The following is a 14408-nucleotide window of genomic DNA, read 5'->3' as shown; positions in this document are numbered from 1 at the left end:
TGCTTACTTTGTTTCCTCATTAATTAATAGGGCCTTTTATATTTGAGAACCCTGTTTAGAAAAAAATACTTCATAATTTAATATGTTACTGCTCAAATAAAACGTGCATTATTCAAATAATACTAGTTGTGTGTGTGTATCTGTGTGTGTGCATGCACGCTCGCATTTTAGGACCTTTTAGTTATCATATGAAACTCTCTTCATAGTGCACTGTGACTGTAGTCTTTACGATTTGCCATACTCTCTAAAAGTTTTTTGTTCAAAAAGAAAAATAACTTATAGGAGCTTGTATGCATGTGTGAGAATTTTTTTCAAGAATATTTTTTACAAGAAATGTTCTTAAATCTTCTTCCCCTCGTGTTTTTTGCATGAAGATATGCGTGTCATTTATTTGAGTTTTTATTAGGGAAGGTTCAGCAGTAAAGTGTCCTGATCATAATTATTTTCTTTACATTGTTCCAAAAGGACCACTTTGTCTTGCATCAAATGTAATTGATCCTGAAGCAGTGTAATCACAATTACTCACTTTCTTAATTGGCCTGCCCAAAATCAGAAAATGGAAACCGATCGGCAGTGTTTAAATCAATAGCTTTGTAGTAGTGCTTGTGGGGGTAGGGAGATAGTGGTAATGGGTAGATCAATTGGTCTTATATGCCAATCACTGACTGTGTGTTTTGCATAGCAAATGCTCCCTTTCTGCTTGGGGATGTACTATAGTGTTAGTAGTTCAATAAAAACAAACTATATCAAGAAAAAAGCAAGAATGGGTAATAAAATATTTAGATCTTTCTTTCAAAGATCTTGCAGAAATCAAGGGCAGGGAAGAAGAAATTATAATGTAGTGAGGGGGCTGAAACATCATGAGCTTTGAAAGACCTCTCTAGTAAGCACTATTTTTATTAAGCAAAGTTTACCAAGATCACGCACCTAATTAGAGAGAGGAAGGAGAAACTCTATAACTTGAAAACTTTTCTTAGGGTGTTTATTTAGAATATGTGTTAGGGTGCTCACCTTGTGGGAGCATAGGCTGCTGACAGATACTCGTTTGAAGGTGTGATAGGATTTGTTCCCTGATCCCAGCAGTCTTCCCTCCTGCCATGCCACACATGCATGGCAGAATGTGCAGTTTTGGAATCCATGATCAAATCCCAATTGGGCCATCCTTGCCAATGCAGGGGGGACCCAGGTTCATGATCCTGGGCTGTCCCTTCACTCGCTAGTTGAAAGCTGGACAATCAGCTCAGCCAGAGGACCTCTCCGGGGTCTGGAACCAGTCCCAATGTGGTCACTGCTGGGCCAGGATTTGTTGGCTGGGGCAGCTGGTTGTCAGCCTGGTGGGGACAGCACTATGGTTGGATCCAGACCCTAATGTAGTCCTGGACCCAGCTGACCAAAGTTGTCCAGCACAGGATTTAAAGTTATCTGCTTGTCTGTCCTGGGCTTCCTGACCAGAGGTTCTCAATGTGGGTTCCAGCAGGGGAAGCCAAAGGCTCCCCACTCCTTGTCTCTGCTAACAGCCTGTGATGTCCTACACTAGGCAGCCCAGCTACTGCTGCCAGGTTAAGGGTTTAAAGTCCCCAGCAAGGGAAGCCCTTTGGCGTTTGCCCCAGCCAGCCTCTGACCAAGCCAACTATCAACTCATTATCAGCCTGAGGTCCCTTCCAATCCTAATAATCACATTGAATTTAAGGCACCATACAAATTATTATACTGTACATGTGAAACATTTTTATGGCTTGCTCCCCACTTTTTGGTGCCTTAAATTGGCTGCATGTGTAGCACCCTTTCTATTTATGCTGCAATTAGTACATTCTATTTATGCTGTAATTAGTTCATTAATTGTGGCACAAATGTAACATTTAGAAGGAGCCATAGTGAGAACATTTCTTTTTTTTGCCATCTTCCATCTGCCATCTCCCCAGGGGTCCAAACATCTGATAGCCTTGCAAAAAATTGATGACCAAAACTAGTCACTTACAAACCTTGATTCTCACTAGTTTTTTGAAGCAAAAGATTTTTTTTTTTTAATTGCAGTCATGCTTTGTTTCAGGTATAAGGTCCACCTGTTTTTCTAGCATTCTAAAGTATCTGATAAAAATCATACAGTTGCATACACAGGAGCATCAATGGCAAATGTCATGGGGGGTGTCTTTGTACCATTTTCTCTTGCATTTTCACCTGCTCATTGTGGTGTTCCCCTCCATATATATAGTGCTTTGTCAGCAGATCAATATATTGGTTAGGGAAGTCAGATATTAAGATGAGTAATCTGATACTCTTCTCTTAGTTTCATAATTGCAAAGTTAGCCATTATTAATTGGCCCCATTCCAGGAAACAAGTACATAAGGCCAGTAGCATAACAGTGGGTAGATGAGTGGGACTTGAGTCTCAGATGCTGCCAAAGGCTGGGACACGAAAATGAAGCTGGGGGGGGGGCACCTCACCCTCCCATCCCCAGCATCTCTCCCCTTCATCTTCCATGCAGCATTTCTGCCTCCAACAGTAATAGGGTGGCATCAGTGCACAGCACAGGGGAGGTGGCTAGCAGAAACAGGGTACTGCAGTAGAGTTAAGCCCCCTTTTTGCCACTGAAAATGGGTGTTTAACTGGCATTCAAGACACATTTTGGTGACCAAAAAAGAATGCGACATTCCCCCCATTCAGCAGCAAACCTCCAGCTGCTGCTCCTGCACTGTTGCCACCCAGAGTGAAGAACTAGTTACACCCCTGCCTGAGGCTAGATGTCTGACATGGAGGGTGTAAAGCTGAACCTGAACAACTTCTTTGGCCTGTAGAAATCCAGGCCCTCCCTGCCTTGTTTAAGGAAGAAAATAAAAGGGTGTGGAGGAAACAGCTGCTTTTTCCCTTGTTCTGAAGAAGCAGCGAAAAATCCAGACACTGTGCATTTCACCTTTTTGCAGAAACTTATATCCTTGTTCTTTTTGTCTCCCAAACATCCCTAATTGGATGTATCTAAACACAAACAAGGGGGAGTTAGAAGTTTGTTTTTTGCTTTGCTTTTTTTTAAAAGCAGATGCACCGAAGACCATATGACTGCAGCCCTGTGACTATTAAGGAACTAGGGAAATGTTAAATTACTCTTTCCCTCAAGCTTTCATTATAGAAACAAAGGTGTACTGTAGCATCACTTTGTCAGAATGCTATTCTGCAAGGGTGAGTAGGTAGTTTGGAAAGTTTTATATTTTCAGTAGCAACTGGTCATTATTTAACTACTTTGAGCAATTAGTAGTAAGTAGAGAACTTACGTAGTGAATTACCTGGCAATACTTCCGGGGGTGTTGGTTGTAGCTGTGTTGATCTAAGGACATAAGCAGACAAGGTTCTTTGAGCAAATGTCATCACATTTACCCAAAGAACGTTGTGTGGCAATATTTTAAAACCTTATCTAAGTGATAGTACTATTAGAGGACAATAAGCTGAATGTGAGCCAACAGTGTTCCCTTGCCAAGAAGCCTAACAGCATACAGGCCTGCATTAGTAGGGGCGTTGCCAGCAGGTCAAGATAAGTGGTTCTTCCCCTCTATTCATCACTGTTGAAGCCACATCTGCAGTACTGTGCCCAGTTTTAGGGCCTCCACTACAGAAAGGATGTGGACAAATTGGAGAGAGTCCAGTGAAAGGCAACAAAAATGGTTTAGGAGGCTGGGGAGAATGACTTCTGAGGAGAGGCTGAGGGAACTGGGCTTATTTGGTCTGGAGAAGAGAAGACCGAGGGGAGATTTAATAGCAGCCTTCAGTGACCTGAAGGGTGGTTCCAGAGAGGATGGAGCTGGGCTGTTATCAGTGGTGGCAGGTGACAGAACAAGGAGCAATGGTCTCAAGTTGCAGCAAGGCAATTTTAGGTTAGACATTAGGAAAAACTTTCTCACTAGGACGGTATTGAAGCACTGGAACAGGTTACCCAGAGCGGTGATGGAATCTCCATCCTCAGAGGTTCAAGACCTGGCTAGACAAAGCCTTGACTACATCACCCCAGTCAAAGCTTTGTCTAGGTGGCTCTTAAAAACCTCCAAAGATGGAGATATGTAGTTGGGAATGGCCCTGTTTTGAGCAGGGGGTTGACTACATGACCTCCTGAGGTCCCATCCAACCCTAATTTTGTATGATCATAGTACCGTTAGTTTCAAGTTGGATTTCAAGATTGAAGGGGCTTGGTATATTTAATCTGGAGAAAAGGAGATTGAGGGCAGGGGACACGATAGCAATATTCTAGTATTTGAAAGTCTACCCTAAAGAAGATGGAGAAAAATTATTTTCTCTTGCCATAGGGAGACAGATAAAAGGCAGTGTGTTGAAACAGCAGCAAAGCAGATTTACAGGAAGTCTTGAGTAACACTTCTGAACAATAGGGCAATGGAATCAGCTGCCTTGGGTAGTAGTGAAATCCGTTTAATTGATTTTCAAGAAGAGGTTGAGATAAACATCTGGCTTGGACGGTTTAGGAACAATTAATCCTCTATCTGTGCAAGCAAGAGTTACATTAGTCAACCTTTGAGATTTCTTCCAACCACAAATTGTTGTATGATTCCATGACTTCTGTCCCAAGATTACCCAGATGGTTAATGGCAGGCAGAAATCTCTGGCTTTTGCATCTGATCCCCAACACCCAGTCCAAACAACTGTTGGTATTTGTTAGAATTTGGGTGAGCCCATTGTTTGGCAGAGAGGGACAGAAAAGATCATAGAATCATAGAAGTAGGGTCGGAAGGGACCTTGTAGATCTTCAAGTCCGACCCCCTGCCTGGGCAGGAGAAAAACTGGGCTCAAATGACTCCAGCCAGGTAGGCATCAAGCCTCTTCTTAAAGACCCCCAGGGTAGGAGCCAGCACCACTTCCCTTGGAAATTGGTTCCAGATTCTAGCCACCCTAACTGTGAAGTAGTTCTTATGGCTATCTAAACTAAACCTACTTTCCAACAACTTGTGGCCGTTATTCCTTGTTATGCCAGGGGGCGCTAGGGGAAACAAGGTCTTTCCTAAACCCTTCTGGTCCCCCTAGTGAGTTTATAGACGGTCACCAGGTCCCCCCTCAGCCTTCTCTTGTGAAGGCTGAACAGGTTCAGGTTCCGCAGTCTCTCATTGTAGGGTCTGCCCCTACAGATGTTGGTTTCAAATAAGTAATAGAACAAGTTCCCATTGCAGAAAGAATTAAAATCGTGTTTTGGCAGTCTTACAGAATGTTAAATGTGTAAAGCACATGGTTTATTAAGTCTATTAATTAGCTTGTTACTTAATTTTTAGGAGGGAGGACAGTTAGGACAATGCTAACTTAAATGTCTCTCCCACTAGCGTGGTACAGTTGTTTAGGAGCCAGGCTACACTGATACCTTCCTCTTTTCCAACTATAAAAGTGTTAATTCCATGTAAATTTGGAAATGCTATATCATGCCCTACATATATTAACTTTTAGACCTGTATGAAGCATTTAGGTTCTTAAATTGTTAATAAACTTCATTTATTAAATAGTTGAGCCTATTCTTGGTTATCATTTGAAATGTAAAGTCATTATGAATTGCTGCTCATCTCTTGGAACTAACAAAGTCCAAATAATCCTGATAAACCACATACATTTTACGTGGGACTGTCAGTTAAAAGTTTATCCTTTTGCTTGTGGTAGTCACTATTTCTTTAGTTCTTATATGAAAAATATAAAGATGGGGGGAAAAGATAAAAAATCAGCCTATTTAATCCTGACACATGTTACTGCATCCATGCTAATTCAGTTGTTTTACTGTCTTTACATAAGGACTGGTGGCACTCACTTTATAGGAGAATAATGCTTCTCAGAACTGCAATGATACTTTAAAAATATTTACAAACTGAAATAGGCACCTCATGACAATTCTTTGGAATCTCAGACAGACTTAGAAACAGTTTCAATGTATATTTAGTGAACATAGATTTAGAACAGCAGTGACAGTTATAGTTCTTACTGGATTACATTGGAAACATCAATATTTGAGATGCCATATAAAAGCTTAATTACAATGCCTGAAACTAGAAAGTAAAATAATGAAGTGTATACAGTCCCTGTATTACATGTTTGCCTTACTATAATTCATCTAGTTGCCACAGATTTAGTAACAATATTTGCATTTAATTGAAAAATATATTGTTTTAGATGGTTGTCTTTTAATTTTTTTTTAAAGGAGGACAAAATACCCCCTATATTAATCATCCAGTGCTGCTTCATACATCAGTCAATCTAATTTCAGAGTTTTCTGGTTGAAAAGTTATAAAAAATCAATAACAAATGTTTGAGATTAATTTAAATACCATGGATATTAATCAATTGATTTTTCTGCTACTAATGATCGCACCGATATTTTTAAGTAGGATAACTGAGGCCTACTAGCAATCAATATTAGTTGATTATTTGGCAGAACAGCTAACTGAAAGAAGTTTTACTTTTCTAAAATTTCACATGCCCTACATGTGGAGCAAAGATTTTACTGGTATATGGCTGGGCATGAATCATTAGCTGGACACCACAAACTGTAGTTAACCAACTGAACATGGCACAGCGAAACTAACTTGAATTTGTATAGGATTAGCTTCAGATATAAATAAATCTGAACTCTGTAGAGAGTTAGGTGAATACTAAGAGTGAGTTCACCATGTGGGATTGCTTTTAAGTGAGAATCTGCAGCCGATACCTGTATTAGCATGATGTTACTAATTAGCCCAATGCTACTGATATTATACATTTTTCCCTCTCTGTCTGACATTATAAAAGCTAGTTCCACATTTAAGTGTTTCCAGTACTGCTTTAGATGAAGCCCTAGCTTATATTTTATGTTGTCAAAAATGTTTACAAAACTAAAACAATGGATTATTCTTTTGCCTTCAAAATTAGTTTGTTGCCATGATTTTTCTGATAGTTGTGATTCTTCTGCTTCTAAATTACATCTATTAGGTTTAGCAGTATAACTGTTACTGTAACAGATCCTGTGTTTTTGTGAAGATGTTCTATGCTGCATAAAAAGATTGTCAAAATACTTTTTCCCAAATATAACAATCTGTGTAAGAATTTTTTTAAATTTATATGTAGCATTAAGTGAAGTAAAATATTGCTAATTCATGACTATGGTTGAGACATCTGTTGTTGATTATTGAACTTTGCAACTATCAGACAGATTTCAAAAATAATAATATATGTTTATTTGCTTTTGGCATATTTGTAATTGAGTTCTAATTTGATATTAGTCTAAGTAAACATTATTAGTAAAAATAACTTTATCAAAAATACATAGCTTAAAATACATAGTGTTGCATTGGTATTACATCTGTGCTGGTGAGAGGTTAGGTTGGGGGTTTTTTGTTAGATTTAGTAGGCTTTTGGATTAGCAGAGTAAAAACCCAAGCGGTAAATTCATCAGTATCAGTTGATTTAATCATCACATTGAAGTAAATGTATATGCATAGAGCATTTTGTTACAAAACATTTGATAATCTCTCATTTCTCTTTTGTTAGCACAAAGGATAATCACTTCAATGTTAGCATTCAGCCCTCTGTTGGAGAACTGCTTTTACCTGTCACTATGTCAGAGAAGGATTTTATGAAAGAGCAAGGTGAGATTTTTTTATTTAAGTAACACAGATAAAGGTGTTTGATTTTGTTTTAATTCATTTCCATATCTGTATACATAGGCAGACATATTATTGCGTGTAGCTATTAGTACCATTCTGTGCATTCTCTTTCAATCTGATACTAATGACTACATTTAGAGAATACCTTCAAATGTACTACTTGACATCTGTTTTAAAACACCTTTGAAAAACCACCCCCCGTACATAGTACATAATCAACCTTTGGCCCTTGGGAGTTTTGGTTTCCTAACATAATGCACTAATGCATTTCATATTAGTGCTAATGGCAGGAATTTGGGACCCATCAGCTCCAAGAAATAAACCAAACATGTATTTATGCAGTGTGTGTTTTTATTAGTTCGCATCCCGGCACTGTTACAAGCATATAGTTAATGTACTTTCTCTGCCAATTACTTTGAAGTTAGCCACAATCTTACCCCCTTAAAACAATGCTTCTTACTATAAAAAGAAAAAGATTTCCTGCTGGACCAACCTTTTTAAAAGGAAGTTTGTTATTTCATAGACCTCAGCAAGCATTTTTTTGAACGTTGCACTTTTTAAATATTATGAGTGATTCTAGGCCAAACACAAACCTATGCAAATAAATTTAGTGGTTTGAATAGCTCTTTTATAATGAATAATACAAAAATTGTAGCTGGTTTGATACACATGTTAAATTGAACGATCGAAGATGCTACAGTGAATTTGAACAAAATTCTTGCGTCTTTAAGTTCTAAATGCTTGAGTTTTGGAGGCATTCAAATTTAATGGTGTATTCTCATCCATCTCAATGTATGGGGATTTACATGTATAAATGCCTCCACATTGAGATGAGAATATACCCATGGGACACAGTCTCATTGCTGTGTAAAGCTCAGAAACCTAGTATATTTATCAAAGCAGTCAAGAACACCAACGAGTAATCTTATGCAATGCTATGTATTATTAATAACACTTTTGCATCACTTCTTTCTTCTATATTTTTGAATGATTAAGAATGAAGTCTAAGTGCTACTTGTTTCATTTTCTGTGAAGTTGATCACTACAGTGAAAAGTTAGGATTGTGATTTTTTTTTCTTAACCAATTGATACTTATTTGCTGTTCTTACCCTTTGCTGGCTAAAGCCTGCCTCACTGTCTTACACCTGCTCAGCAAACCAAGGTGAGTGATTGAATGAGGCTTTAGCATATTTATTTTAAACTGTTCCCTTCTGAAAAAACTGTAAGCTAAGGAGATATGCTGTAAGTAAAACAAACAAACAAAAAAAGGTTATTGTACTCCCTCCTCACCATTTTTTATTTGCTTGCTTCTTGATATTTTGATAGAGTTTTTGCGTGCTTTGCTTTGACTGAGGGTTTTTTTCCTGACTGGCCATACAGAACCATGAGTACATAGAAGGAGTGCACTTGGAGAATAGCTGTAGTCCTCTGTGGAGTTGTTGCCAAAATTCCTTTTTCTTCTGCCATTTTACTTCTATGGTTGTTGATTATTTGTCTGAATAAATCTGGCAGCTGTTTGCTATGTTTAATAGAGCAGAAAGGCTACTCTGAATAAAGCTATTTGAAAATTTGTTTATATGAAGTATTTGTAAATCCATGAAGGTCTCTTGGCATTTCTGTATCGGTCTTTCTGTCTTCCTGAATTCATTCTTTGATGCAGGGCTTGATGCTGGCAAATTTACCATAGGTTTAAAAGCCTTTTCTATAGCATCTTTTTATTTATAGATTTCAGGTGTTTTAGAAAATTCTTGGTAATAGAGGTCTCAGTTGTAAATTTTACACATGTATTTATTTGTTACACAAATCTAGGAACAGCTGTGAGAGTATTTTGAGAGAATTCCTATATAATCTTGGTAAATAAAAATACCAAATCACAGAAAGAAATGAATTTCCTCTGACTTCTAGCAAGATAAACCTTATTAGGAGAAAATGCAGCCCAGTTTAGCTTAGTTAGCATACACTGTTCCAGTTTGTATTTTTAACTCGGATTTTTCTATGTTATCTAAATGAATGTGGTTTTGTGAACCTCCTCCCCGCATTTTCCATAGTTTTTTTCCCCCTTATTTTAGATGCACAATATTTCTTTTATCCAAAAATGCTTTATTTTGTCTCCATTTATATATTCAAAGTTAGTAGCTATGAAATAGTGGAAGGATGAGTGCAAGTTCATAGGGGGGAAAATGAGAATGCACATGGATTTTTAGGATTTTTAATTTAACTTGCATGTTCATTCTAATAAGTATGCTAAGGTTGGAGTACAAAATATTACATTGATATGCAAGAAAACAGCTCATTGTTTCACACCTTTACTCAATTATGTTATGTCGCTTTGTCTGTCTCATTTTCTGTATTTCCACCTCCCTGATGGCATAAGGAGGGGGGAACAGGCAGGTTGCTGAATATTCATGTTTTTTTAAGGTTTTCTAGTGGTAGCAGTAGGAAATAGAAGCTGTATATTTAACCACATGCTCAGTGTTATATTTTGAGCCTTACCATACTATATTACTTTGTCCTTAATTGTGCATTGGGAAACCTCTTTCAGGGTAATTCATTTCCTATTCTAACATAATCTTGAGCAGCAGTTAAATTAATGTGGTTTTGTGATTAACCATTTTGAAGCAATAGATTAACATGGTATTACCAAACTACATTGGTCTTTTACTTTGTGATTGAAAGACTTGTTCCAGTGTTTAAGCCTCAGCATTTCATGCCTGGCCCTGCAGCATTTGGACAAAATTCCTTTTTGTTGTAGTGGGAATTCTGACCAAGTAAAAACTAGCTTTGGGGCCTCTGCCATCTTATAATTTTTTCCTGCCTTTGCTCCTTTTGAAATCAGTGGCAATGCTCCAATTGGCTTGAATGGGAGCAGAATTGAACTCAATTTAATCTCAGATACATAATACATTTGATGTTATGTATCAGTATTATTTTTTCCAATTTTCCTTCCTTTTATCATTCAAACTATGTACTCTTGTTATTCTACCAATCAATTTACCCAGATTATTTGCCATTTTGTGCTTTGACCAGAGTTTTCTTAGATTCCAGTGAGTAATGTAACATTAAAGATGGCACATGTTTCTTATAACTAGATATTAATCATTCTTTCTATCATTAACATTTTTATTTTGAAAATGTATGTGCATGTAGTAGTAATGATGTACTATGTTTTGCAGTCTGTTTCAAGATACATTTTTAAATCATTTTGTAAAATTCTTAAATGTGAATATAATGGGTGCACTTTAATCCAGAAAAACATGATTTAAAAAAACACAGAATGTTTACTTAATTTTATTAAGATTTATGCATCCAACTTGTGTTCCTAACAAGCAAGTTGCTAATTCTTTAAATGGTCAGACATTTACTATTTTCTGGCCCTTAACTACCACAAGCAATCATATTTGATGCCCCTTAATTAGAGCACCTTTTTTTCTTTCCAGGTTCTTTTCCACCTCAGCAATCGAGACAATACATTTGCTTACCACGCTGCTCTCCTAAGTGTTCTTTTGCATGTAAATTAATCTTGATTCAGTTTACACTGTCATGCTGAGTGGTACAAATTGCCTATAACAATAAAACAGCATGAGTTAAAAATAAAGGGGGGTGGAAAGGCAGATTGAATGTGTGCCTTACTTGATAGGATGTTACTTTGCTTTATGCCAATACATTAGTCGACGATAATGAATCTTCTGTTCTGAAAAGCATGGTTTAGTTGATTTTTTTTAATTTTACTTCAATGGAGCAGTACCTTGTCTTTTATAGAGCAAGTTAGACAAACCATTAATGACAAGAGTGTTAAGGTTAAATATGAAGCAATGCATTCACTTTTCTGAGTGCTATCCATCTTTCCATTTACAGGAGCTTGACAAAAGTACTGGCTTTGTACAACATTTCCTTTAATTACATGCTGCGGGAAACAGGCTTTTAACATAAACATAGTTGCATTCATTTATTCAGCATTTGCTCTTCAATAGAGCTTAATGGAGAAGGTTTAAATCCTAAATGAGTACACACATCTCTCAGCAGTGTTATGTCAGTCCCTGTGCTCTGCTTAAAAGCAGTTTTAGACTGCTTATGTAGTTTTTAAAGCTTTTGCCTAATATTGAAGTTAAACAATTTGAAACAGAATGTACTGTTCCCAAGCTAATGCTGATCTTTATATAAGTTGGGTATTTGTTTGCTCTTTTCATGAGTAAATCATATTCCAAAATATTCCTTTATGGCTCATCAACTACTTTATTTTACCTTGTGTTTCAGGGTTTGCAACGAAAACTAATTCAAATTATAGTACATGAAAATGTTCACTTTTAATTTTTAATCAATTTATAGGCATTTTAATAGAATTTACAATATATTGTTCCTAAAAAGGTTAGGATTTTTGAGAGTTTTAAATAGCTTTGATTAGGTAAATTTTATTGTGGATATAAATATTTAATGCTGCTTTTAATGCTTCACATTTCTACTTAAGGTACAAGATTCAATACTTTTTAGCATGTAAACGCAATATATTCCTTCTGGATTGTCATGTAAGGATACGTGCACTGTGTTAAACTCTAGGTACTTTCATTCTGGATTTTAATTGACGTTGATGTCTTGGTAGCATGCTGTTCTAACCAGTGAATGTTCATGTAAGAAGTGGAGTTTTATTATACTCTTATTTTTATTACGTCTTTTCTTCATGTGTTTGCATAGAAGGTTGACACCTTAGTTTTATTTTGTACTGATGCTTAAGCTATTTTAATTATAGTTCATTGTGACATTTTAAAGAGACTGATGCTAGCTGATTATCCAAGTTTCTAATTTGATAACTTTATGTACTAAATTGATCTGTTGACTACTCTCTGAATTTCAGGATTATTTTTAGCAAACTGATATAAAATAATTAAGCAGAGTGGTGTTCATGGTTAGAAGTTTAAAAGAATTCTTTATACTTGGTCTATAGTTCAAGTATAATTTATTTAATATTTCGTCTCTGTATGTTTGCTTTGCTCTTACGTATTAAGTGCTCTTTCTGAAAAAGAGCCACTTTGGTTACACAGTTGCATTAACTGCATAATGATCTGTGTAATGGTATTAGTACATTTTTCAATGAGGATTTATTTTAACATGTTAATTGGGAGGTTTTTCACATTTAACAAGTTTAACTTTTTTGTAAGTTTCTTTTAGAAAATATAGGAAAACATGGTTTTAGAAGTCTCTTGGTTTGGCCTTATTCAGTAACAGACCAATTTATCAGTTCCTCCTAGCTTGCTTTAAAAAGTATATTTATAAAAAACTATTTCTCTTAATATTCCAGGAATGCTTGCAGGAATGAATGAGACATCTACTACAATTACTGTTGCTCCACAGAATTCCACTCATTCTGTAATAATTCAAAAAGTAGTTAAGGCAGCAAACCTGGGGGTTGTTCCTTCTGGTCAAGATAACATACACAGGTAAGCTAAGACTGGCATTTGTTGCAGAAACAAAGTGATGCAGTGTCAACTTGATCTTACTCAAAACAAAGCAGTGCTCTGCAGTAAAGTATGGCTGATTTGGATATTGAGGCTGCTGCTGCTTTTTTGTAACCTGCATTTGATAACTGGAATGTCAAGCTACCTTCTTCATTCAGTTTTACCAGTGTATCTCCGAAAGGTAACGTTTTCAAGAGTGTCCCTGTGGTTTTGGAGCCTTGTTTCCTTTTTCAAAAGTGACTTAGGCACCTACATCCCATTGACTTTCATCAACAGATTCCAAAAGTCACACAGGCTGCTTGCAGACATTAAAAAAACAAAACAAAACAAAGCTGATTCAATCAACTATTAGATAAAAATGCCACAAAAGCCCCACTAAAGTGCCTGATCTTTATAGACACTTTAGACCCACCTTGAAGTAATGCACTGCCTCTTCCAGACATGAGCGGGGCTTGGTACAGGAATGCACTGGAGTTAAAATAAAGCACTGGGGGGGAGGGTTCTTTTTTAACGTCTGCAAGCAACCACCATGACTCTGTAAATACAAAGATGTGTCTCATGTGGAGGTTATTTATCCACATGTTTCTAAATACACAAGGCTTCCAAAAAATGAGATGCTGTCTAACAAAGAAATGAAAGTTTCCATACAGTGAGTGTGGGGAATTTCATAATTTATGTTAATCATTACCTGAGGCACATATCTACACTTTCTAAGCCCAGTTTTTTACACTAGTCTCTGCTGTTAGTCACATAACCAGTCAGACTCTGAGGATTTAGAACATGCAAGATACACTTTCCTGTTCTAAATTTGAGTTGTTTCTCCTCTCAACTGAGTTGTTCCTTGTCCCAGACAAATTCTAAAACACCAGTGCAGATAAATGCAACTCACCCAAAATCTGTGGTGTTGAATATCAAGTTGAATCTCTGACTGTTCATTAATGACAGCTATTGATGTACTAGTACCAAATCACTCACTACTGTGGACCCCCTTGGTCTCTGATTTGGGACAGAAGAAAACGGAAAAATTAGTGGTAGAAAATAATGAGTAGACAGATTCCAACCCAGGCTATTATTGCAAGACTTCATTCTGGCCATGGAATAAGTAAACAAATCACTTTCTTTATCTAGCAGCTACTAAAGCACATGTTCTCTGAATTATTCTGGACTGTGAATTCCCCAAATCATCCAAAATGCTTCTACTCAGTTCAGATACAAAGTACTGTTTTTTAGCATTATCCATTTTTGAGACAGTCTTTTTAATATGCTAGAAACCTTGTATCTCATATAGGGCTGATACATAGATATGTTCCTTGTTTCTTTCTTTCTTTTTTTTTTTTTTTTTTTTTT

General features: G+C 36.7%; 1 protein-coding gene across 1 annotated transcript in view; it reads left to right on the top strand.

The window, feature by feature from the left end:
* Positions 1 to 14408, top strand: part of AP3B1 (adaptor related protein complex 3 beta 1 subunit) — a 344453-nt gene that overhangs the window by 308782 nt on the left and 21263 nt on the right. The window contains exons 24-25 of the mRNA XM_019518249.1: positions 7496 to 7593; positions 12905 to 13043. Coding sequence (XP_019373794.1) covers positions 7496 to 7593; positions 12905 to 13043 — 237 coding nt within the window. The remainder of the gene's footprint in view (positions 1 to 7495; positions 7594 to 12904; positions 13044 to 14408) is intronic.

This window comes from Gavialis gangeticus, unplaced genomic scaffold (genome assembly GCF_001723915.1).
Source record: "Gavialis gangeticus isolate Ggan-Ray unplaced genomic scaffold, GavGan_comp1, whole genome shotgun sequence".
In the NCBI taxonomy this organism is placed as follows: Eukaryota; Metazoa; Chordata; order Crocodylia; family Gavialidae; genus Gavialis; species Gavialis gangeticus.
The sequence above is the reverse complement of the archived record's forward strand: the minus strand, read 5'-3'. Positions and strand labels throughout refer to the sequence as shown.